This window comes from Carya illinoinensis, chromosome 2 (assembly GCF_018687715.1).
Source record: "Carya illinoinensis cultivar Pawnee chromosome 2, C.illinoinensisPawnee_v1, whole genome shotgun sequence".
Classification (NCBI taxonomy): Eukaryota; Viridiplantae; Streptophyta; class Magnoliopsida; order Fagales; family Juglandaceae; genus Carya; species Carya illinoinensis.
Genome location: NC_056753.1, coordinates 30,350,111 through 30,375,432, shown reverse-complemented (window position 1 = coordinate 30,375,432; position 25,322 = coordinate 30,350,111). Strand labels below are relative to the sequence as shown.

Here is a 25,322-nt window from a genome sequence, read left to right as displayed (position 1 = left end):
AGATGATAAATATATTTTTTCGTATAACATGAATACCCTTTACATTGAGTATCGATGTATTTGATATGTCAAGAAATAAAATATTATTAAAATATTATTTTTTAATAATATTATTATTATTTTAAATTTTTAAAAAATTAAATTATTTATTATATTTTATATTTAAAATTAAATAAATATAATAATTAAATAAAATAAATTAAAATAAATTTAATAACCAAACACAACCTTAATCTAGCGTGAGATTCCAATCACAATTCTCGAAAATTCTATACATGCAACACGAGACTGTTTAGTCCACAAATATATTTAATAAAAGTCAATACATGCAGGCTGTGACCCACTGTTTAAGGAGTTTGCCATCGAATTCTAGGGCTAAATTATAGGAACCTTTCACGGTAGAAGGAACAAAAAACCATTAAAACGTGAAGCGACAGTGATATTTGCATGCATAATTGCGGAGTACTGCAGATTTTCAGGACAGGTTCATCATGTCTTTTCAATTCTTGGAATTAAGTTTAAACACAAACACATGGTGGCCCGAATATTCATCTTTCAAGAAATGAATAGCCTTTCCTTTATAGATCGAATTACTTGCATTTCACGAATTAATTTCTTGATACCCAGACAAAGATGGGTATATAAATGCTTTAAGATATAGAAATTTCAGGAATTAATGTCGGCAGAGTTGTCGGCCATCTATTGTTCTACTCAATTTGCTTTTTTTCTTTTTCTTTTTTTTTTCTTTTAAATAATCTCCTCAATTTTCTTTCATTTTTTATTATTAGTCCCTTATACGTTTAAACCATTATCAGTAAAAGAAAAAGTATATACACTACATTACCATTTTATTTTCATATTACAATATAAAATATAAGACATTCATCACCATTAAATAATCATTTATTAAATGAATATTTTTTATCATTTAATAATAATAACTATATCATATCTTATATAATAAGATGAAAGTGAAATGAAAATATAATGTATAACATTACCCTTATAAGTAGATGAACCATTTGATCACCATCAATGACAATGGCTCGATGGTCATTCAATTATTTCCAAATAACTTAACAAGTGTTAAGTTTTAAACTCAAATTCGAGGATGGATTCACCTTATACTATTAATATTAGTTATAGATCGAGTTCCCTTTTATCTAGTTTTCAGCAAGTAGGTATGTTCATCTGAATTCCGACTAGGAATTCAGGTAGACCCAAATCGGAATCCGGATTTTAAATTCGGGCTGAAACCCGGATCGGGTTAGCTCGTGTCAAGAATGTGAGTCCGGATTTTTCGAAATCCGGATTCTGAGTTCCGGATTGAATCCGAGTTTTTTTTTTTTTAAATATTACCATATAAAAGTCTAAATGTATCTAATATTTTTACATATAGCTCTTATTTTTTTATAAAAAACAAAAGAATAAATTTGATTGTGCACTTTAGAGGTTGAAAAATATCATCAACTCCTATATCAAAGTTCTACTTATTTGTCTAGCAATAAAAATGCATGTAAGACCATGTAAAACCAAAAAAAATTTCAATGTTCATCTATGCAAGTATGCATGCATTACAATACAATTCACTACATATTATATTATTTTTTAATTATACATTATATTACAAAATACTAAATTACAATATATGAATTACAAAATCATATATTTAGCAAGGAAAAAAATAATAAATGAAACCGGATACCGGGTTTTGCAATTCGAATTTCAGCCCAAATTTAACCAGAACCTTTCAGATTCTGGACCAGGCCGAATTTATTCGGCCCGTATGAACAGTCCTATCAACAAGTACGATGCTACTAAAGGTTCATTCAGGTACTAGAAAACTCCAATATGCACGGTTGCCCCCTCCTACCTTTACTTATTACTTGGAAGAAAATCATGAACCATATCATCTCGAGCGAATTCTTTGCTTATATTGGCTGGGATTATCTAATTTAGAGAGAAGGAAACGCGCATTATTAAGTATTTTTGTGAATTGGAAACCCATTTCATATTTATTAATTAGGGAAATAAATAATGCAGATTGCATGGTCCCAAACTTGTAATTGATCTGAGTGATTAAGGGGGAGGCCGTACGTAAAAATCAGTGCTTGAAATGAGCAGATTTCCCATAATAGACCATACCATAATGCATGTAATTGGATGATGGATTAGGACAGATTTCTGCCCTTCCGGCGCATGATTAACTTCTTAGACGATCTATCTAGCTGTCATTAATTGATCGATCATTTCCAAGAAAATTATTGGTGGTAGTATCGTGTAGGAATCCTAAACTATATATATATAATTGATCCGACAATCTGTGATAGCTTGCCCTATCTCTTGGTAAGACTTCCATCTCGATCCCGACACAATGCACCCCAAGAATTAAAGTGCAACGATCAGCTCCATTTATCAGCCTCTCATCCGTCCTTCATCCTCTTGATCCTTTTTCATATACTGTTTGTAGAAAAACTCAATTGATATTTTATTTTTATCTCATTATATATATATATATACACACACATAAGATATGACATATTTATTATTTTTATAAAATGTGAAATTACTGTTAAGAGGATGCTAATTATGAAATAAAAGCAAATTGATACTAATTGGCTGAGTCAGAAGAACAACATTTTACCTAACAGCTTGGATGGCATTTTATCTCTGTTTTATCCCAAGTCTTAAAATTCAATAGAAGAAAACTCACAGTTTCATATCTATTCCAATAGTTGTCAAATCATTGTGAGAGAATGTTAGTGGAAGAAAAGCAAGTACTGCATGGTATCCAAACAGGGTTTCGATCATAATGGACAGGTTAAGACATATTTGGCAAACTATAAAATTTATAAAATTTCCAAAATTTCTCCATTTCATTTCCAAACTCACACTACAAGAAAATACGTCTTTTCCAGCGCCACGTATAGTCGCAAATAACCCCAAAAAACGCTGGTAATAATTATTCGCAGCGTTTTTTACAACGCCGGCTGTTAGTCGCAATTGTATACTCACTTATAAATTAATCCAGCAATAGACCAAAAACGCTGAAACTAATCCATTATTTACAGCGTTTTCTCACGCTGCAAAAAATCAAAAAAACGCTGGTAATTTCAGTCTGCCTATGGCCATAAAACGCTAAGAAAAAAAAAATGCAGCGTAGCTTCAATGTCGCAAATAATACTAAAATCGCTGCAAATTAACTAGACTCTTGCAGCGCTGTCAAACAACGCTGCTACTATCAGTACACTATTAACAGCGTTTGAAAATTACGCTGTAAATAGGTTTTTTAAGAGCGCTATAAAACGCTGCAAAAGACAACTAGAACGCTACAAATATCCTTGTTTCTTTGTAGCGTTTTAATATAACGTTGAGAATATATTTTTAGCAGCGTTTGTAACGCTGCAAAATCTAATAACATTTCCGTTACAAATTAGTCCCAGCGGGATGTAAAACGCTGCAAATAACATTCATAAACCAAATTTTTTTCACAACGCCTCATTCAACGCCGCGAATGACCTTGTTTTTAGACATACCCAGTACGTAATTGTTACGTACTGTTTGGTACCTAATTCAATCCAACTCAGTCCACAATCCAAGAGAGAAGCATATTTGCCTTTTAACAACCATAACATTTTCAATATAATATAAATGAAGAGAATCCAATACAACATTGTTATAATCTTTTAGTAATCAATACATTAGCTTGGTGCATTAATGGAAGGGAATTTTAACTACTATGTTTCGGAGCCAAGCTAACAGGAAATACATGTGTAAATTTCAAGTTCTCTCCATAAATACAGCCCAATACAGCAGGGAATAAGTGTTCATAGAACTAGAGATGATGAAGCTTCTACCCCAAGAGCTGTTGGAACATCTACAGCACGCCCCCATGCATGAAATTTTACCATAGGTTACGTACCCCTTCAATGTTAGTTGTTGCAAACAAAGATCCAGCTGCAAATGTACAAAATTAATCCAATGCTTCAACTCTTTGGCATTCCCAGCCTGTGCATATGAAAACTGTCCACTTGAAACAAAGTCTGGATCTTCTGACAGCAGTACACCAATGTGCAAAGATGGGTTACACATAGATCTACTTATCTGCATATAATATATACATATATATCAAATAAAACCATGATTAACTACTTTGCATTTAAGATCTAATTAAAAACATCCAGACTCTATATATATACACATTTCAAACTCATTAATAAATGGAGATTCAGATTGGGGTGTATGTTTGAACTGACAATAGAATTTAGAGATGGAAGGCCTTTATTAATGAGGTGATGGAGGATTGATTGAACAGGACATTGAGGCTTTTAAGCTGCTGCATACAGGTTCTTTAAACAATTAATAGACTCTTCCCAGCATAATGAAAATTAGATCTATAATTTAAACTACACCAAATGTGAAGTATACCTAATCACTGGCTGCATGGGCCTAATTTTTCTGTATCGTCATTCTCTTGTATGTCTTTTGTAGAATTGAGCAAGGTTTTACTTGCAAATGGTTGTTGCACGTGTTAGATAAATTGCTATTTATTCCTGAATCCCTACTCTTTTTCTTTTTTTTACTTTTATAGCATATGTTCCTTCAAGTTATAGGCTACCAAAGAAAATCCTGGAAGCTTAAGACTTAATGGGCTACAATCTAGTGATAAAAGAGAACACAGAAAGAATATACTTTAAGGCCTTCTGCTGCTCTTGTACCAGAGGTTCAAAACTTATGCAGAATCTCTAGTTCATTTAAAAAAAAAATCTGCACCAGTCATTTCTTTCTCTCTGGATGAATCGCATCAAACAGATCAAAGCATTATCATGTCAACTATATCTAGAATACTATATCATGTCCACCATGTCAAGTAGACCCATCATGTCAACTATATCATGCCAATTATCAACAATATCTAGTGCTGATGATCCTATCAAACACCATAGTCAGTAATTGCCGATTAGAAATTCCTTAAAAACAACCCATTTTAAAATGCACACAACGGCCAATGAAATGAGACATGCCCACTGACCACAAGGAAAAAGAAAAAAAACAAATGAAGTATCGGAACGAAGAGAAAACATATTGCCAAGCCCAAGCTGTTTACCGGGGTACTAAATAAATAAAACCATAAAATAAAAACCCAAAGCCATGAAAATTAGGAATTTTCAACAAAACCATCACCGTAACCGAACTTGAACATGATCCAATAGAAATACTGAAATTGAAACATAGTACCATCCGATCCACCATGTACAGTGATTTATGAGCAAAATCACTGGCAAATAATATAATTATTCGATATACAACGATAAAGTCCAGGAAGATAAATGAAAACAGTCACAAGAAAATGGGCTTTTTTTGTAAAAAATGCTAAACCCTGGCGCAATGGGGCATAGAAGAGAGAGAAATGGGCCCGAATGCGGTGGGAGTAGTGCTATGGAGAAGCTTCTTTAAATCCAAGAGCACACCGCACGCTAGCTGAGGTGAATACATTATATTAAAAAAAAACGAACTCTCAGTAAATAAACTGCATTCCTCTCTATCAGAAAACAGATTCCTGAAACAGAAGCGTTCTTTCCTGTAGTTCTTGTTCTTCGCTACTGAGTTCAAACCCTCTCTCCAATCTCTGATGGGCTGGATTTTTGCCCAGCCCATTTTTTTTGGTTGGCTGACAAATAATATTGATTATGGGCGCTAGAAACAGAGAGTTTTTTTGCGTGGGAAAGATATAAAGATAAATGTGCAAAGATTGGTTCTTCAAGCCTGATAGAACCAATTCCAAAGCTGAAAATTTGCCTGGCGTGGAAAGTGGCCACTGTCGTCCAAGTAGTGTCTATCCCTCGCTTGACTCTCTCATGAAAATTCTAAAAGAAATTTGACTGCAAGTAATCTTGAAAATGGGGGTAAAAGCCAGATCTTTAATTGCACTAAGAATCAACAAATCCAAAAGAGCCAACTCGACAAAACCAAGCAAAATCAATCAACAAGAATTCACTTCGAACACTCAAATTCTCGAAACACTGACTGGCTCATTAAAAAATCCAGTGCTCCAAGCAATCCCCGTGAGGATTTTTTTTTTTTTTTAAACATCCTTGTGCCAGCATCACCCAGACCAGCAAACTAAAAACTTGATAAAGAAATATATATTTATCAAGATGAGGCTGTATTGCTTCTTTAAAAGAGCAATACATGAGGCTAGTTCATGCAGATAATAATTAAAGCAAATCTTTGATTTGATATTATCTCTAACATTCCAAAAAAAAAAAAAATTAAGCAAAACAATACCAAATCAGTTTTTCATTACTTCAATTATAGTCAAGTTATAGGCTACTGCATTGCTTGTATGAATCATGGACGAAATAGTTATTAAGATTAGATATCTATTTCATTTTATTTTCTTAAACTAGATATATCTATTAGTCCCTATTTTATCCAATATCAATAGATTTTGTAAAAGAATAAAACTTATAACATCTCATGCGAACGTATGATCAGCGTAGTTGAGGTGCATGGGTTTATTCAAAACTTGGCATTCCGAATGTAATTAAGGGGATTTCTCAGATACATTTATGATTCAACAAATAGAGTTCTTAAGATCTTATTTCTATCCTTCAAATTTTACCCTACGGAATTATTATCAACAACCATAATCACTTAATCTCATGAGCAGTACTTCATGAGATGAAACTACAGAATTCCTATCTAAATTTTTCATTCCAAATGGGTAAAAGAAGCTTATGTGGGCGTCAATATTATCCACAAGATCATATTGAGAATGGGAGGGTTACACTTGTAGTTTTCTCAGAAAATGAAACGCTGCAAATAAAGAGTTTAGAGATCTACTTATTTATGTTTTCTTTTGCTAACTAGACACCAACAACAAGCTGCAAGTAAACTATGGTCAATGCTTTTTTAACACAAGTCTACATCAACCGAATGTTAGCATATTATTTCAGCTTCCAAAGTTTCAGTATTTCCAAGCAATTTCAAAGAATATGAGGGAATACTAGTGCACAAAGTATACTAAATTTGAAGTAAAATATTGAAGTAACTTATAATTTTGGTTACACCATGGAATTAAATAGCAATTTCAAACAAAATGAAATACATGAGGCATATCTGAGACAAATTACCCAGCATCTTTTAACTACTTTAGGCTAACTGGATTGAGGTTCCATTAATGTACAAAAAGTCTATGCTAATTTATACTTGACCTAAACGCTAGGAATAAAATTGGGGAAAAAAGCAGAGGTTCTTACCAGCTATAAATCATGCCAACCGAGTGGAGGAAATGAAGGGGAATAGGCGATACCAATAACCCTTTGCCACCAAGAAAAGGATCGTGATGCAACAATAACAAAGGGGATTAGTATATACAAAAAGGAGGATTTTGTGGAAAAAATCTCAGCATAATGCGTCAAACACATGGGCTGGTGTTTACATTCCTAAGAGGAAAACCCAGAAATTCCTTCCGCAAGCACCAAATGGGTGGAGGCAGTGAGTTAGTGGTCATTAATCGGTGGAGGAACACAAGGTTAATTAAGAAGTGATTATGCAAATTAAAGGGACAAGAAAAATACCTTCACAATGACCACTATGAGCTGAAAATCAGCATCGGTCGACGCTGCAAATTGAAGCCCAAATCCGAGGTAAACAGCACCATAACAAGGCACCAAAACCTAATGCTCAGCGAAGGGGGCTCTATAGTCGAAATTGATAGACCAAAAACAGAGGAATTTACACGAACTAGGGGGGAAGGGGGTCGGAAAATGGGACTCCGAAAACTGAAAGAGAATTTCCGTGAAAGTGTGTGCCTTGTGAATCCTTCTAGCTTCAAGTTCGGTTCGCACAATATCAGTTGGTCAAACTCGCGATTTGCAGGTGGAGGTAGGGCAAATAGGTTTTGCCGAAGAAGCTTGCGGTTAGGGAGTTCTCTGAACACTACAAGAAAGGTACTGTGGTCTGCGAAATGTTGGGGCGGGGGGTGGGGGGAAATTAAAATGTATTTACTACTTTGGCGCCCAACTTCATCCCGACGTAGCTCTGCGCGCCACAACAAGTCCATTTCTTATTGCAGCGCCATTAATTGCCACTATTACTATAAAACTCGCTGTAAAAAAAAATTTTAGTGCCCTCCTCTCGGACATGTAATAAATGTGCTTAAATATTTGTAGCGATGTGAAAAACGCTGCAAATAATACCCATTTGCAGCGTGTTTATTTTCAGCAGCTCAAAAAACGCTGCGACAAGTGTATTTTCTTGTAGTGTCAGGCAAATAAATTAAAAAAAAATTCTATTTCAGATTTAAGAATTTTTATTTAATTATTACCTAATTATTATTTAAACGTAAAAATCAATATAATTTTTACAAATTTTAAAACAAAAATTTTATTTAAATAATTTTTGAAGTACTTTATCTATTTGTTTTCATAAACTCCAATACAATACTTATTTTTTATAAAAAAAAATATTCAGTTTTTTCTCATTTATTTTCTCAAAACCTAATTTTAAATAAATTCTCAAATAATTTTCAAAAAATGTTCTTGATATCCAACCAACCTGATTCCACATGATCTAAACGCTAGCTAGCTAGACTTAACTTGAGAATCGAGAATACACTTCATAGAGTTACCTAGAGTACTCCTAGCTAGCTGCTTGTTCGAACTGTATGACCTAGACTAGTACCAGCTAGGGATAAATCCTTAATTAAGAGGGATTCCAAATTTCCAATTTATATATAGTAAGATTTTAAATTTCGTTTCGTCCTGATGAATATGGTCGCAATTTTTCATTCTAATATAGTGTCTTGTATACTCTTATCATTCAAATTTGTTTCACTTCAAATTTTGCTCCCATTTCAATTATTTTGGTCAAATTTTGACCATTTTGGCTAGAATTGAACATTTCAATCCCCATTCTATTTTGAGTTGTTTTTATAATTTTCTTGTACTTTAAATCTTAAATAGTAGTTTTGCAAATTTTAAATCCAAATGGAATTGAATTAATTTTAAAAAATAAAATATATTTATATAATTTTAATTTTTTTATAACTTTAAATATGTCACCTCATTTTTTTTAAAAAAAAATATCATTATTTTTAATAATTTATTAATTTTTTTTTTTTTGTTTTATGTTTCAACTCAAGTTTGTAATATTTTCAACATATCTTTATTGTATAAATCTTCAATTTTTTCATATATATATATATATATAATATATACATATACATGATACACGTGACATACATTTATATGTATTTATTTTATTACTTGTTAGTTTATATATATATAAATATTTATGTATAATATATAATTAATTCTAAAACGATATATCAAAATGATATTGATATCAAAATATTTCATTCTAATATTTTAATTGAAACGGTTACTAGAACCGTATTCATGAATTTTGATATAAGTACTACGTACGTACGGCTCTCCTCTACCCAAAATATATAAAGAGTTGGATCAAGGCATATTGGCATATTGCATATATAGGATCCAAATCCACACTGTGGACATGCATGTAGGCTTTATTGTCCTATATATGCAGAAGAAAATTACGTCCATGAAAAGATATACGTACGTGCATAAATTCTCGTAATGGCCAAAGACAGGAGAGAAAAGGAAATAACTAACGCACGTCCTAATTATTGATACCATATATAAATAATATGATATATTTTATGAAAATTAATTGGGACACGAGCTGAAGGAAAACATGGCCCCAATTTTACCCCAATATCATATAAAAGTAAATAAATGAAAGATCTATTTATAAGTTTTTACAGTAATCATATTGGTAATAAGTATATTTCAGGTCTATAATAAAATGATCAAACCGCTTGTACCATTTATGAAGTGACTGTTTCAATCCATAAAGAGACTTCTTCAGACTGCAGACTCATTTTCTTTATCAGCTTCTTTAAAACCTTCTGGTTGTGATAGATAGATCTTCTATTCCAGATCACCATATAAGAAAGTTGCAATCACATCAAGCTGTACTAACTCAATATCATTTAGTGCAACCAAAGCTAGCAATATCCGAATATATGAATGCTTTACAACGGGAGAAAATACTTCACTGTAGTCAATTCCCTTTATCTGAACGTAGCCCTTAGCTATCAATCTAGTTTTGTATCGTACTCTATTTTTAGCAGTTTGATTATCTTTTTGATTGAAAATTCACTTACAGCCAATTGACTTTTTTTCTTGTGGAAATGACACAAGCTCCCAAGTCTGATTCTAGTGAAGAGATTGCATCTTCTCATTCATTGTCTTTGTCCATTCAACTTGTTTACTGGATTGTATGACTTCTCTGTAAGTGGTTGGGATCTCACCTCCTTTAACTAGTAGTGCATATGTCATGAAGTCGGCATTATGTGTAGGTACACGTTTCTCTTATCTCAGCCTGTTTGTTGTTATTGATTATGGTTGACTTGGAGGTATTGTGACTGGACTATCAATCTCATCTTATCCAGACTCTCCATCTGTGTCTCCTGAATCATTTGAAGTAGTAAACTCGACTTTATGTGAATCACCAGGTGTTTCGCCATCATGGCTGCCTTCATTAGAATCTTTATACTTATGTGACTTAAGTATCTCAGATTCATTGAATGTAACATCTGTACTGATAATTACCTTCTTAAATTCTATGCACTAGAGTCTATATCCTTTTACACCAGTACTAAAGTCTAATAATTTTACTTTCTTGACTCTATGATCAAGCTTACTTTCTTTATCATGATAGTAAGCATGGCATCCAAAAATGTGTAAAGAGTCATAATCGGTAGTATGTGTACATTTTCACATTTTAATTAGTGTCTTCCCGCCATTGGTAACTGTGGGTAGTCGGTTGATGAGGTGGCAGACATATATCTCAGAATCAGTCCAAAATTGTTTACTGAATTTGACATCCAATAACATACATCCTACTTTCTCTAGCAAAGTACAGTTCATCCGTTCTACCACACTGTTTTGGTACGGTGTTCCTCATACTGTGAGATGTCTGAGAATTTCTTCTCTCTGACATACTTCCATGAAGGGGTCTAGAGTGTACTCTCCTCTATTATTAGATCTAAGCCACTTGATTTTTTTGCCAGTCTGAGTCTCAATCAATTTCTCCCAAACAATGAAGATATTTAGCATTTCATATTTATTTTTTATCGTATACACCAACACATAACGTGAATAATCATCTATAAAAGTTACAAACCAGTACTTACCTCCCAAAGATGTAATTTTTGTAGGTTCCCAAACATCGAAGTATACATAATCAAATATCCCTTGTGTATTATATATAGCGGTTCTGAACTTGATCCACATTTGCTTTTCTAGTACACATTGCTCACAAAAAGACAATTTATCAGTCTTGACGCATTTGAGTAAGCATTGCCTTATCAGTGTTTGCAAAACTTTTTCTCCGACGTGTCCATACACATATGCCAAAGACTGGTGGTGTCAACATCAGTCTCATCTAGTTTCTCACACCCTATGGAAGCTCTACCATCAATAGTACTTTCTTGCAATAAGTACAAGTTTCCTCGGCTCAAACCCTTCATAACCACTTGAACTCTCATTACTACTTTGAGAGTTCTGTTTTCAATAGTGATTCTGAATCCATTTGAATCCAGATATCCAAGTAAGATGAGATTCTTTCGCAAGTCCGGAACGTACTGAATTTCTGTCAAACTCTTAACACTTTTATCATACAGCTTCAATCTAATGATTCTTATTTCCTAAGTCTTACAAGCACTGTCGTTGCCCATAAGTACTGTTCCACTATCAATCTTTGTGAAATCAGTAAACTATTCCCGATTGAAACACATGTGATAGGTAAATCTGAAATCCATAATCCATTCATTGGAATGACAAATAGATGATGAACTTGTCGAGACAATGTCTAAATCTTTATCTTCATCCGTGAAATTGGCTGTGGTGAGTTGATTCTTCTGTTGTCCCTTTAGTTTGAGATAATCATTCTTCCAATGTCATTTGTTGTAACAAAAAGAAAACTCGTATTTGGTGAGTTTTCTCTTGATTGATGAACCATGTGATGTGGTCAGAGTGTTCGATTGAAAACCTTTATGCTTTGCTGAATACTTTGACCATGTTCTTCCTCTTGCTGTTAATGTTTCACTTGATGTATTTAGCTGTACCTGTTTTTTTTTTTTTTTGCAGTACTCATTACTAATATGAGAACTAAATAAATCACTAAAACTGATTTTTTTCCTTCCTATATAATAGTGTAATAATTAATTACTCATATGTATCAGACAAGAAATTTAATAACTGTAAAGCCCTATCTTCATCTTAGATCTCGATATCCAATTTTAATAGATCAATAAGAATTTGATTATAATTGTTGAGGTGTTCAGACATAGAAATACCTTCACAAAATTGGAATCTGAAGAACATTTTCTTTAAGTGCAAATGGTTCTCAATGCTCTTTTTCATGAACTTATCTTCCAATTTCTGTCAAAGTTTACTTGTTTTTGTCTCTCTCATGACAAATACTTATGATCTTTGGCCAGGCATAAACGGATTGTACTATAAGTTTGGGTATTAATCTTCTTCCAATCCTTCTCGGTCATATCATCTAGTTTTTCCTCTAACGCGATATAAAACTCTTGTTGGATCAAAACGTCCATCATTTCGCATTGCCACATGCCAAAGTTACTAGTTCTATGGAACTTCTCAACTTTAAACTTAGCATTCGAAACTGTAAACTTACGCCCAGAGCTGTTAACTTTTTCAGAGCTTCTATCTCCCTTAAAACCTTCTATATGAATTTTGAAAAAATTAGAAAATAAATGTCAAAATTCTAACCGTACAGATGAGTCTGAAATGATCAAAATAGTTGGAAAGTATTATTTGATTGTTGAAATCAAACTCTAAATGGCTTAGATTAAGCCCAAAACGAATCTAGAATTTGAACGGTCTAGATCGTCTGGCGTGTGTAACAGCGCTGAGGCAGGGCGTCTGGGGCAAGTGAGGCGATTGTGGTGTACGCGCAGAGAGTAAGTAGGGCGCGTGTATGTCACGCGTCTTCAACCTTCAGCTGTGCGTGGGGGCTCGTGAGCGCATGATATTCAGTCATCTTCAACCCCCAGTTGCGAGTGGGGTGCGTGAGTGCACGCTCCAACCTTGCGGAGTGTGTGGGCTCCTCCAACGTCCGTTTGTGATAATAGATTCGTCTTAACGTGAGGAACTTCCTGGAGTTGTCAAAAGTTGATTTCGATCAACTTAATTTCTGAATAGTGCAAACCAACGGCTCTGATACCAATTGTTGCTCACAAAACTGTTCAAAAATCATACAATATGATATTTAAGTGGTTCAGTAATTTACCTACGTACATTCACTAGAGTCAAAATTTACTAAATTTATATGAGATTACAAATACTCAAAATTTCTCACATCCACTCTTTATTTTTACACACCCTCAATTCACGTATCAGCTCTCATTTTATAATTGAAGCTATATTAAAAATCTATTAAATATCAACTAGCATTGATAAGAAATAGTTAGCTGCAGCAGCTATATATAGAATAGTGCAGAGATGGACGGTGCAGAACTTGAAATTGGGCAGTGCGGACTAAGAAGACCTTTTCGATTTCACACTTTGGTGATTTTCAACAACCTTCACCACCAGCTGATCAAGGAGATGGAGCGGGAGACTTTTTCTTAGAAAGTGAGTTTGGATGAGGATATGTACGTACCTAGCTACAACCGATCGAGAGGTCGAATCATAAACCATGTCTAATCATTTTACGTAAGAAGATCTGTAAAATATTCGTTGCGAGTCCCTCTTTAATTAATTATGTTTTTCCTATTTTGGTTTTTGACAAACGCATGCATTTAATAAACGGACATGACTGCGTAGTCCGGCACTAAAAACAAAGATACACCAGCTAGTACAGTGCAAGCCGTACAGGTGGTCACCATGCATGCAAAAATTAGTAGCTCAGTACCGATCACACACATCAAACGCCGGCGCAAGAAGTTGATCAGTATCAGACGCATTCGGTACTTATACTTTCCTCCGGCCATTAAGTACTAAGGTACGTAGACACGGGAGGATATTTGTAATTTCATGAGACATCTTAATTTGAGAATAAGTTGAACGTTCCATGCATGCATGTTTATATATATAAACATTCCGATTGTCGTTCTATGGTAAATGAATTGCCTTTGTCATGTTAAAGGGAAATATGTATAATATGCTGGCATATTTTATTGCCTTAAAAGAGAAAACAAACTTTAATTTGAGCCTTTGGCAATGCTTGAACTTGAAGCGCAATACTCAAAGGAGAAAATTGCAGCTACGATTGGGATTAAAACAAGAAATAGGCCAGATACAGACACTAATACGACTGTCATCATGATCGGCAACCGATCATGTCATGAGAAGCAGCCAAAATGAACACACTTAGAGGTGCTAATAAAAAACCAACATAAAATAAACACACAAGCTGCATGGTCAAAAAAGACCACCCTACGTACGGATCGTTATCAAAATGTTGGAAAATCTACTGCCGTAGGTAACTCAAGGAAGTGGGAGAACTCCACCATGGTCACCACCAAGTCCCGGACCGCCAGCAGCACCACCCTGGCCACCGGCACCGCCAACTCCGCCACCTAAGCCACCAGGACCACCTAGACCGCCAACACCTCCGAGACCGCCGGCACCACCGAGACCAGCTGCACCCCCAACGCCGCCACCAAGGATTGGCAGCACACCCGGCCCAACTCCCGCAAAACCACCCATCCCCGCAAAGCCACCAACACCTCCGTATATAAAATTCTTCTTGTCTCTAACGCCAGTGACGCTATGGGACTCTGCCGCCTCTGGTGCACTAGCATGCATAAGTAGTGTTTGGACGTCGTCATGACCACCATTACTAGGCATTTCGCGTGAACTTGCATGGACAAGCACTGAAAAAAGAACAAAAATCACGCACCAGTACTTCTGCATCTCTCTCCCGCTCTGTTTCTCTGTCTCTCTCGAAAGGACATCTGACTACTTGTGTAGACGGGGGCCGGGCCTTTAAATAGGAGATTAAACGGTGGGGGACAGTTGAGAGTAATTAGGGTTGGAGTAAATGGAATTAATGAGACATTGCTCGATCTCTTGCAAGCAATCTCGAGAAGAGAGATTCTTTGAATTGGAATCAGACAGTTAGGTGGTATCAAAAGAAGAGAAAATTTAAGGAACTCAGCTATCATGTCTTTCTTGTGTGTTTCCAACAATATTGTTTCAAGGTGACAGTATACTTTACACGTACCTAAGACGACGCAACGCATGCATATAAGTCTTGTACTAAATCGTTGTTTATGGCCGGCCTTCGTGGATCGGGTACCTGTAATTAACAGAACCGAAAGAGTACTAGCTAGCACGCTTCTTTATGTATAATTATAATGAGTCGGGCTATTTTGATACCCAGCTCTTACGCTGAGCGTATCACCCAGTTCACTCTTTTTTTCTTTTCTTTTTTTGCTTTTTCTTAAATATTTTTAAAAAATAAAAAATACAACAATATACTTACAATCACTAAATAAAAAAATGAAAAAATAAAAAATTTTTACTAAACGGTACACTTGAGCGATAAGACAGAGGCTAGGCGGCACACAAGTTTTATCCAATTATAATTCATGCAGCATAACATGCATGCTTCGATCTTTATGGACATTCTCAGATCGAATTTGTTAAATATGTATACCAGAATGGGGATGCTGCATAAATTAATTAATCTATAATACGATAGATCTAGATCTAAATGAGGTTTTTTTTTCCTGTAATTTTAATTAAATAATAAATATTAATAAAATATATAAATAATACGTAAAAGTAAAAGTGACTGTATATAAAAATTTTATAAATATAATATGTCGAAGATTTGTGTTAGATTTATTAATGTATTAATTTCAGTCAATACGTACAATTATCCCTGAAAATTAATCTACCACCAGACCCGGATTAGATGACCCTGTTTGAGGCAGATATAAGGCAACTGCAGCAGAAAAATTCTCCACGATTAACACATAGTGCTTTGCACCTGTTTTTAGGCATAATTGAGATTAGACGTACGACCCTTATTAAAATGATTCTGATCACTGCTAGCATTAATTTGCATGAGGAACGGAGAGCGCATCCACTAGGAAAGAAGAAAGCTAAGCTAAATATATAAGAAAATGTCAACCTTAAGGTTTACTGCAAAGCTTCCTCAATATCTGATCTCCGCCGGAGCGGCCACAGCCAGAAGGAGTACTTGGATCGCTAGGGGTAATTTTGTCAGTGCTGCCCCAAGACCATTGCAAGTGAGTTGCAATCCATTGCATAATGCAAATCTCATCATGTGCTCGAAACTTCAAATTGTCATGCATGAAAATGCGTACGTAATTAATATCCGCCGGCTTTCCCTGATTGCATTTCATCGTGATGTTGATGCAAGATATATACGTAAAATTAAAGAGAGTTTAGAGTGAGGAAATTTTACGAGAAGTTGCTCGCTCCCGGAGTTTCTAGGTAGAATATAATGGACCCCATACGTTAAAATGTTTACGTTTGTTCCTTCTTCTTTAATTGATCATGTTCTTGATGATCTGGGTAAAGATCGTATATACAGCTAGGCTACAGCTTTAGGAATCATGGCATCGTTAGGTTTCTGAATATATAATATATAGGGTTTATACATGATTATATTGTGATATATATCGCATGCATGCAGTACTCTGAGAAGGATAAAGAGGATGCAGATGCACATCATGAGAGGACGATAGAAGCTGCGGAGGCAGTCACAAAAGGGGCAAGAGAAGTGAGGCAGACCTGCGAATTCTTAAGGGACACCGCCAGCTCTACTGCGAAAAGTGTAAGACCTAAACCCATGCATGCATGCGCGCAGTACAAGAAGCTGGCCATGGTTACATTTATATGAGTGTATATATATATACGTGCGTAGGGTAACTTAAAATAATTTTTAAGAAAGTACTTCCGATATCGATCAGTATAAATTTGGTAGGACTTCGATTTAATCTTTTCTATAATTTACATCCATATATATATTGAACTTAATTACTCGTATGATGTGAAAATTGAGCGTTAGGAATAGATTAGTTTTTTAAAGCAATTGATTGATGTTAGATAGGATGGGTAAGTCTTGTGTAGAAAGTTTTTAAAGAAAGTTATATATAATTTTAAAATGTGTAAGTCTCGCTTAATTCTTTTAGAAAAATAGGTTTATTATTAAAAAACTAATTTGTTCACGTATCATGTTACAGATTTTTCTACTTTTTTCAAAGCAACTTACACTTTATAATTGTAAATATTATTTCTTTTTATGCAGTTTAAATTTATCTAATTTTTTAATAGAGTACTGACGAGACTTGCAAACATGTTCAAATCATTCATCTTTAAGGTTAATTTGATCGCAAAAGTCCTTTTGTTTTTGGCAGTGAGTTAGTATTATTTTTACCAAAAAATATAACATTTTATGCTTAACAGGCATCGTGATGATCGGCTCGATCGTCTTCTTTTGATCGACTATTGATCAACATGACAGAAATACTTAAATCTAAAATTATATATATGGTTCATTTAGCGGATCCTATGTAACTTAATTGTTATATAAATATATAGTAATTAATTCATGTGCATGCCATGGGATGATCTCAGGCCACCAAAATGACCGAAAAAGTATCTGAAACAGCGGAAAGCATCACAGAGAAGACAAAGGGCACGGTCTCCGGCGTATGGGGAACAGCCAAGAATGCCGCCGAGATTATCAAGGACAAAGTTCTGGACAAGGACTAATTATGAATATTGGAGCATTATCGTGATGATCAATAACATGAGAAGCCTTGATGATCTAAACCCCTATATATACATGATCTAAATTATTATTGCTTAATTAAATTCATTCATGCTTGTATTTAATTAATTTCTTGTACGTATGTACCTTTAATTTCTTTAGTTATCCTAATTTTTTTTTAAACTTTAATTTTTGTTCTGATGGACCCATAATATAATATGAGAACTGTTACAGACACAAAGAGATTATACAAAGTAAATCCACATACTGATGCCATGGGATCATGAAATCCGTTAGATCTACTTTATAATAAAAATAACTTAATTTACAATCTAACTTACCACATCAAACCATATCAATTTGTGAATTTATTTTTATGTAATCTTTTTGTAGTTAAAATATTTTCCATATGGCATATGCATGCCAGATTTGATCAATTCTATCCTTGAATCATTGAATGTTTGAACATGATCCTTTATATATATATATAGGGTTTTAACATAATACTCGTAAGCATGATCCCTGGATTTGAATTTATATAATTTTTTCATATTACATTGATGTATTTTTTAATTTGAATTTATAAGATAATTAATATATAATTGGAAAACTTCAATAAATTAAATTTATGATATTGTTTCACGGCAATGAAAAGAGTAATTTTATCAATCAATTTTAATGCATAAAATCTAATCCCATCATTGAACCTGCATGCTTAAATTATGGTTCTCTCTAAATATATATATATATATATATATAATTGTAGATGATAGCTAGTTCTTTTTGGTATGAATTCGGATATGATTCGTATTATGAGTTTTTTTTTCTAATTTATTGAGAGATTTTCCGAGTAAAACACCGCAGGGCCCATGGACCCAGAGCCATAAGCTTCCCGGTAAAGGCCGAGGTCGTTACCGCCAAAATGTGCTGGTATGGTATTCAAATTTGACTGTCATTAATGGTGAGTTAATGACCGTTAAATATGAATTAGCTACATCCACTCACGTAGGCTTAAAATCTTGTCCAGTACTGTGTCTGGCTTTCTCTCCAAGTACACCAGGAATATCTGCTCGGCATAAATCTTTTGAAGCTTACTTTTGATGTTTTTTAATGTAAATTAAACATGTAAATGTTGCAAGCTCATCCAATTGTCCATCTTGTATTAATGGACAAAAAAAACCTTAGGACCGATTAAGCTAATAACTTACAAATAATATCCCTCGAAAGTTGGTTGCCATATAGGTTTCACAACTTAATGCCATGTTTGGATGTTGAGGATATCTCAATACTTTTCAATATACTTCACTACTATTTATTACTTTATTATTATTTTTCACATATTTTTTATTACTATTTTACTACTATTAATTACTTTTTACTACTATTTAATATTTTATTATTACTTTTTACATATTTTTTCATTACTATTTACAATATACCTCAACACCCAAACCCATTAGTGATGGTGTGACTATACTTTAGTCGATACTTGGGTCATCCACTTCACCCGCCTCACACTGTTCCTCCATTATGACCCTTGATAAGTTTGCACCCAAAATCATCCTATTGCAATCGAAAAAGATAGAGAAGCAAAAATCACGGTGGAGCGAGACATGGAAGTGTAGAGGAGGAGGTTGGTTGTCATCGGAAGAGCCGTGGCTGGCTCTCTCCTTGCTAAATCCCTCCAATTCCACATCGATGTCACCCTTATTGATTCGTGCACTTTCTCTTTCTCTTCCATCACTTTTTTTTTTCCTTTATATAATTTAATTTGGTGACGATGGAAATACAAATTGAAATCAGGAAGGAATATTTTGAGATTCCGTGGGAGAGCTTGAGAGCAATGGTAGAGCCATCCTTTGCTGAAAAGGTTGGTGATCAACCATAGAGATTACTTCACCGATGGCCGCATTGTTACCTCCATTGCCATCGATACCATTGAAACCCAAATATTGATTGCACAACGCCATCTTATTCCCTATGATTTCCTCGGTGTTGCCACTGGCCATGCCAATTGTGTACCAAAATCTAGAATTGAGAGACTTGATCAATACAAAGGAGGTGAAACTGTATAGGAACCAAATCATTATCTTCATTTTTTGTTTATGCTATCATACCGATTGTTGACACAATTGGGAGTTATTCTCTATTTTGATGATGGTTGCATTATGATAGTTTGGAAGCAATCATTGGAAGTTGTTTTGCACTAGAAGGGTTCTCACACTTTCGTAGCTATGGGTTGAAATCTGTTGGCGTCGGATTGAAATGGTGGTGGTGGAACTTCCAAACCTCTTGGGTGGCAGAGCAAAGAGACGGAAGAGATGAAACAAAAATCGCGACGGTGAGATAAGTTTCGAGAGGAAGGGCTCCTGTTACCTAGGTTTTTGATTGTGTGTAGTTGCATTTATTCTCTATTTTGTGTAATTTCTGATATGGAAACTCATAATAGGAGGGTTGATTCTAAAAAAAAAAAAACAGTCGGGCCGCTTAGAAGTTGGATTGTAATGGACATCATGCAAGTAAGGATGAAAGCCAGAGAGTGAAAAATATAGAAAAGATTGCCAATGAATGGGCATAAAATTAGAGAAAGGACAAAGTTGATAAGAGAGGACATACATTGCGCAATTGGCTTGAAACAGGGGAAGGGAGGCAAGATGAGAGGGCGGTTGAACTTCTGAAAATAAAGGAAAATAAATCAGGTAACGTCTTCGTTATCCTTTCTTGCCATTTCCAATTAGGGAGCATGATCCTGCAATCTTATTTTAAACCATTTGTTTATATTAAGAAAATTATGGATGATCCATTGATTTTCACACAAAGACAATATAAAAGGGAGCCCATTGCTAATTTAGGTTGACAGGTTAAGTTTTAGGATTTTTGAATAATTTTTTTTAATTGATACCGGCTACCGGGTGTTTGAAAATTAAGTCCCGGCTAATTATAGAAGTGCAAAAACCCTTGTCGATAAATTTGTTATAATTGCACATCTAATAATTTAAGAGAAAATTTATCTAATTCGATGGATCATACAAATTATTTGCATCCAAGAACAATTCAACCTGACATCATATTGTTAACAAATTATTTAAGATTTGATATGATATCTTATCAAGATATAATAAAAATAAGATGAATAACATTTTTCTGTTTTATATGAACTTTCATATTTTCAATCATTTGAATTAAAAATTCCATTTCTATAAAATTGAAATAGAAATTTAAAATACAAAGTTATTAATTTCTTACTAGGAAATATTCTAACTATAAATATATTATATGAAAATAATTCATAAATTAATATAGTTTAAAATAGTTCATCAGATTATAAAGTATTCTTATTATAAAATAGATCTAATAGATAAAATGATACTAGATCAATTTATAAAATTATTTTTATATAATTTCTTTATAGATGTAGTAATATCCATTCTTATTAGGTATTATTCGGGAAGGACAATCCGTTTGAGACCAAAAATTTAGTTTGGATAATGAGTGAGATGGGATAATTTTAGATTATAGTTGAAAGTTGAATAAGATATTATTAAAATATTATTTTTTAATATTATTATTATTTTAAATTTTAAAAAAATTCAATTATTTATTTATATTAAATAATAGTTTTTAAAAATTTTAATAATAAAATAAAATGAAATACTTTCGCTGTACAAACATGCTTGATTAAACACAAGAAGATTTCGGAGAGATATTTTAGTGAGAGAGTCTCCAGCTTTAGAGTTGAAGTCGGCTACTAAGTTGGTGGTCCTTCTCTTCTCTTCGAGGTAGAGTAAGGTTCAGCTTAATTTATTTGAGTTAGTAACAGAGTGCTAAGATTACAAACAAATTACAGTGCAACAATATAGTAGTATGGCTATGGAGGTGGAGGAATTAGGAAAGAGATGGGAGAAACTTAACCTGTCTAAGGAAGAGAGTGATGTATTCCTAGTATCACATGAGGGAATGAAAGAAATGGAAAGTAGAGGAAAATTATGTATTGTGAGAGGGGTGCTGTCAGATAAGGGAATCAATAGGGAAGCATTTAGAATAACTATGTCAAAAGTATGGAGGATGGAAGGATGGGTGAAGTTTAAGGAATTGGGGGATAACATGTTCTTAATTGAATTCCAAATACTATCTGATAAAGAAAGAATTCTGGCTGGCAGACCGTGGTTCTATGATAAAAATCTGCTGTCATTACAAGAGGTAGATGAAACAACTCCAGTTGGTGCAACACAGTTCAAATATGAACCTTTTTGGGTTCAACTGCATAACCTTCCCATGTCTGTTATGAACGAAGAGGTGGGAGCAAAGCTTGCTTCCTCAATTGGAGAGGTAATAAGGGTTGATGCAGATTCAAAAGGTGTAGCATGGGGGAAGTGCCTCAGAGTGAGAGTAGCTGTGAACTTACATAGGCCACTTGTGAGGGGAAAGTGGTTGCAGCTAGGGAATCATAAATATTGGATATCTGTCAAATATGGAAGATTACAAATTTTTTATTATCACTGTGGAATTCTGGCTCATAAGGGAAGAGTGTGCTATAAACCAAGAGAAAGTAGTCAATTGGAGAATACAACTGTTCTACAATTCAGACCATGGCTTAAGACTCAACCTTTGACATCTTCCAATTTGGATAATTGAAAATATGGAGGTGTAAACAACTCAAATTACCAGAAAGGGAGGCAAAAGGATGAGGAAACTAATGAATACTATGAAGAGGTAAAGTTTGGTAAAAATGAGGGAGTAGAAGGGAGTGGAATTGAGGTCACTAAGTTGAAAAGCCAAATCAAAACAGAAGTTCAATCAGATGAAGAGAGGAGCAACAGTGAGGAAGTCACTGAATGTCAATCAAAGAAGCCAATATTTGACACAACAAAGGGGAAATTAATCTGGCAAATGGAGCAGGAGATTTATAAAGGAAAAATGGAAAGTTTACAAAAGCAGGAGGGTATATCCATCCATAGTAAGCCTAATGAAAATAGTGGGATTGAAATTGTGAAACAAGATGCTCCTCGAGTAGAACATAACAAAAACAGTGCCACATGGAAGAAGAAGGCAAGGGAGAAAAATAGTGGAATAATAGAAAAAGAAGGGATTGGAAGTAAAGAAAAGAAAAAGAGGGTGTTACTACATCAAGAGAAGCATGATAAGAGATCAAAGAAGAGGAAGGAAGATTCAACAACTGAATTGAACAAGTTTAATCCTGATTTGGTAGAGGCTGTTATGCAGCTTCATCAACAACAATGATAGGTCTTAGCTGGAACTGTAGAGGGTTTGGAAACCCTCATATAGTTAGAGAGCTGCATCGATTGGTGAAAACAAAGTGTCCTAATTTTGTATTCCTAATAGAGACTAAATGTAGTAGAAAGAAAGTAGAAGAGATAAGAAATAAGGTAGGTTTTGACAGTAGTTTTGTGATAGATAGCAGAGGTTTTAGTGGAGGTTTGACTTTTTTGTGGAATAGCAGTGACAACTTCAATCTTGAATCATATTCCCAGCAGCATATATCTCTTATTTTGAAGAAGGCAGAGGTTAACACAGAAATTCAGTTCACTAGGTTCTATGGTAGCCCGTATACTGTTAAAAGGAATGATAGCTGGAAGTTATTGAAACTTTTGAAACCTAGACAGGATAAACCTTGGTTCTGTTTTGGAGATTTTAATGAGATTCTTCATCAACATGAAAAGAAAGGGATAGCTACAAGACCATACAATCAAATGGAGGAGTTCAGAGAAGCAATGGAGACATGTGGCCTGGCTGATTGTGGTTTTGAAGGACAAAAATATACCTGGAATAATAACAGAGAAGGTACTCTTCTCACTAAAGAAAGATTAGATCATGCCATGGGAAATTTGCCACTATCAAGTGTATTTTCTGAGATTAACATTTGTGGTCAAGTTGCCTACACCTCAGATCATTGCTCTCTGGTGATGTATTTGGGAAATGAAGAAAGACATGCAGCTCTTATAGAAAGGAGAAGGGAAAAGATATTTAGGTATGAAGCAAGCTGGAACCTAAGGGATGAATGTAGCAACTTGATAAATACATATTGGTCTCAACAACAAGAAAGGGAGGGGAATAAGATGAGGCTAGTCTAACAAAATCTAATGACATGCAAGGAAGGCTTAATCTAGTGGAGCAGGACTACTCTAAGACACAACAACAGGGAGATACAAAGGAAACTAAAGCAGATGGAGAGGATGCAGTGCATGAATATGGGATTACATACTGTGGCTTTAAAACAATTACAAAAGGAAGTAGATTGCTTACTGGAAGGGGAGAACACTAAATGGAAACAAAGAGCCAAACAAAATTGGTTCAAAGATGGAGATAGAAACACAAAGTACTTCCATAAATGTGCAAGTCAGAGAAAGAAGACAAATGAAATCAGCTCAATAATGAAAGAAAATGGTGAAAAAGCTAGTAAATTGGAAGAAATCTCAGAAATTCTTGGGCAATATTTTCAGCAACTATTTACTACCTCCAATCCTGAAGGAATAACAACTTGTTTAAATCAAATGGAGAAAAAGGTGGATGAGACCATGAATAGAGACCTGTCCAGACAGTTCACATCAGAAGAGGTCAAAGAAGCTTTATTTCAAATGAAACCTTTGGGAGCTCCTGGTCCAGATGGCTTCTCAGCAACTTTCTATCAAGAACATTGGGAAATCATAGGAAGAGAGGTGACCAAAGCTGTTCTAGAGGTACTCAATTCATCTGGGGAGGTTAGCAAAATAAATGAAACATACATTGTCCTCATTCCAAAGATAAAGAATCCAAAGTCAGTGGTAGATTATAGGCCTATTTCTCTGTGTAATGTTTTATATAAGATAGCTTCCAAAGTAATGGCAAACAGGTTGAAGAAAATATTACCTAAGATCATCTCACCCACCCAAAGTGCTTTTATACCGGGTAGATTGATTCTTGAAAATGCCATTGTGGCTTTTGAAACCATGCATTCGATGTCTATCAAGAAAAAGGGGAAAAATGGGTATATGACTTTAAAATTAGATATGAGTAAGGCATATGACAGGGTCGAATGGAGTTTTTTGGAAAAGGTGATGGTGAATTGGGTTTTTGTGAGAAATGGATAAAGTTGGTAATGAGATGTATTTCATCAGTATCCTATTCCATTCTTTTAAATGGATTTTTTCAAGGCTTTTTTCAACCAACAAGAGGTATTAGGCAAGGGGACCCTTTGTCCCCTTACCTTTTCATCTTGGTTTCTGAGGTATTAAGCTCATTATTGAAACAGGCTGAGACAGTAAAAGAAATCACTGGTTTTTCAATGGGAAGAGGAAATGTTAGCATAAACCATTTATTATTTGCAGATGACAGTTTGCTGTTTTGTAGAGCAAATGCAATGGAATAGTCCAAGATACATGGTATGCTAGATCTATATGAAAAGTCATCGGGGCAAAAACTAAATAAGAATAAAACATCTATATTCTTCAGTGCTAATACAAGAAAGGAGACAAGGGATTTCATTATGGCTATTGCTGGAATCAGATCAATAA

The 25,322-nt window shown here is 34.4% G+C and overlaps 3 protein-coding genes across 3 annotated transcripts; 2 read left to right on the top strand and 1 right to left on the bottom strand.

The window, feature by feature from the left end:
- Positions 1-14,306: 14,306 nt before the first annotated feature.
- Positions 14,307-15,035, bottom strand: LOC122300823 (glycine-rich protein 23-like). Its single transcript, XM_043111730.1, has one exon. The coding sequence runs from the start codon at positions 14,976-14,978 to the stop codon at positions 14,550-14,552; it is 429 nt and encodes a 142-aa protein (XP_042967664.1). The 5' UTR covers positions 14,979-15,035; the 3' UTR covers positions 14,307-14,549.
- Positions 15,036-16,145: 1,110 nt separating this feature from the next.
- LOC122295394 lies at positions 16,146-18,065 on the top strand. The gene is made up of 3 exons (XM_043104405.1): positions 16,146-16,321; positions 16,732-16,872; positions 17,676-18,065. Exons 1-3 carry the CDS (start codon positions 16,196-16,198, stop codon positions 17,811-17,813), a joined length of 405 nt encoding a protein of 134 aa, XP_042960339.1. The 5' UTR covers positions 16,146-16,195; the 3' UTR covers positions 17,814-18,065.
- Positions 18,066-23,048: 4,983 nt separating this feature from the next.
- Positions 23,049-23,903, top strand: LOC122301882. Its single transcript, XM_043113243.1, has one exon. It carries the CDS (start codon positions 23,049-23,051, stop codon positions 23,901-23,903), a length of 855 nt encoding a protein of 284 aa, XP_042969177.1.
- Positions 23,904-25,322: the final 1,419 nt, after the last annotated feature.

What these genes read in the sequence shown, in the direction of transcription:
- LOC122300823 (XM_043111730.1), bottom strand. Translation starts at nt 14,978, where the DNA reads ATGCAGAAGTACTGGTGCGTGATTTTTGTTCTTTTTTCAGTGCTTGTC.
- LOC122295394 (XM_043104405.1), top strand. Translation starts at nt 16,196, where the DNA reads ATGTCAACCTTAAGGTTTACTGCAAAGCTTCCTCAATATCTGATCTCC. An exon ending in CTGCCCCAAGACCATTGCAA is followed by an intron (nt 16,322 to 16,731) that starts GTGAGTTGCAAT and finishes GCATGCATGCAG; the next exon opens with TACTCTGAGAAGGATAAAGA. An exon ending in CCAGCTCTACTGCGAAAAGT is followed by an intron (nt 16,873 to 17,675) that starts GTAAGACCTAAA and finishes GGATGATCTCAG; the next exon opens with GCCACCAAAATGACCGAAAA.
- LOC122301882 (XM_043113243.1), top strand. Translation starts at nt 23,049, where the DNA reads ATGATAGGTCTTAGCTGGAACTGTAGAGGGTTTGGAAACCCTCATATA.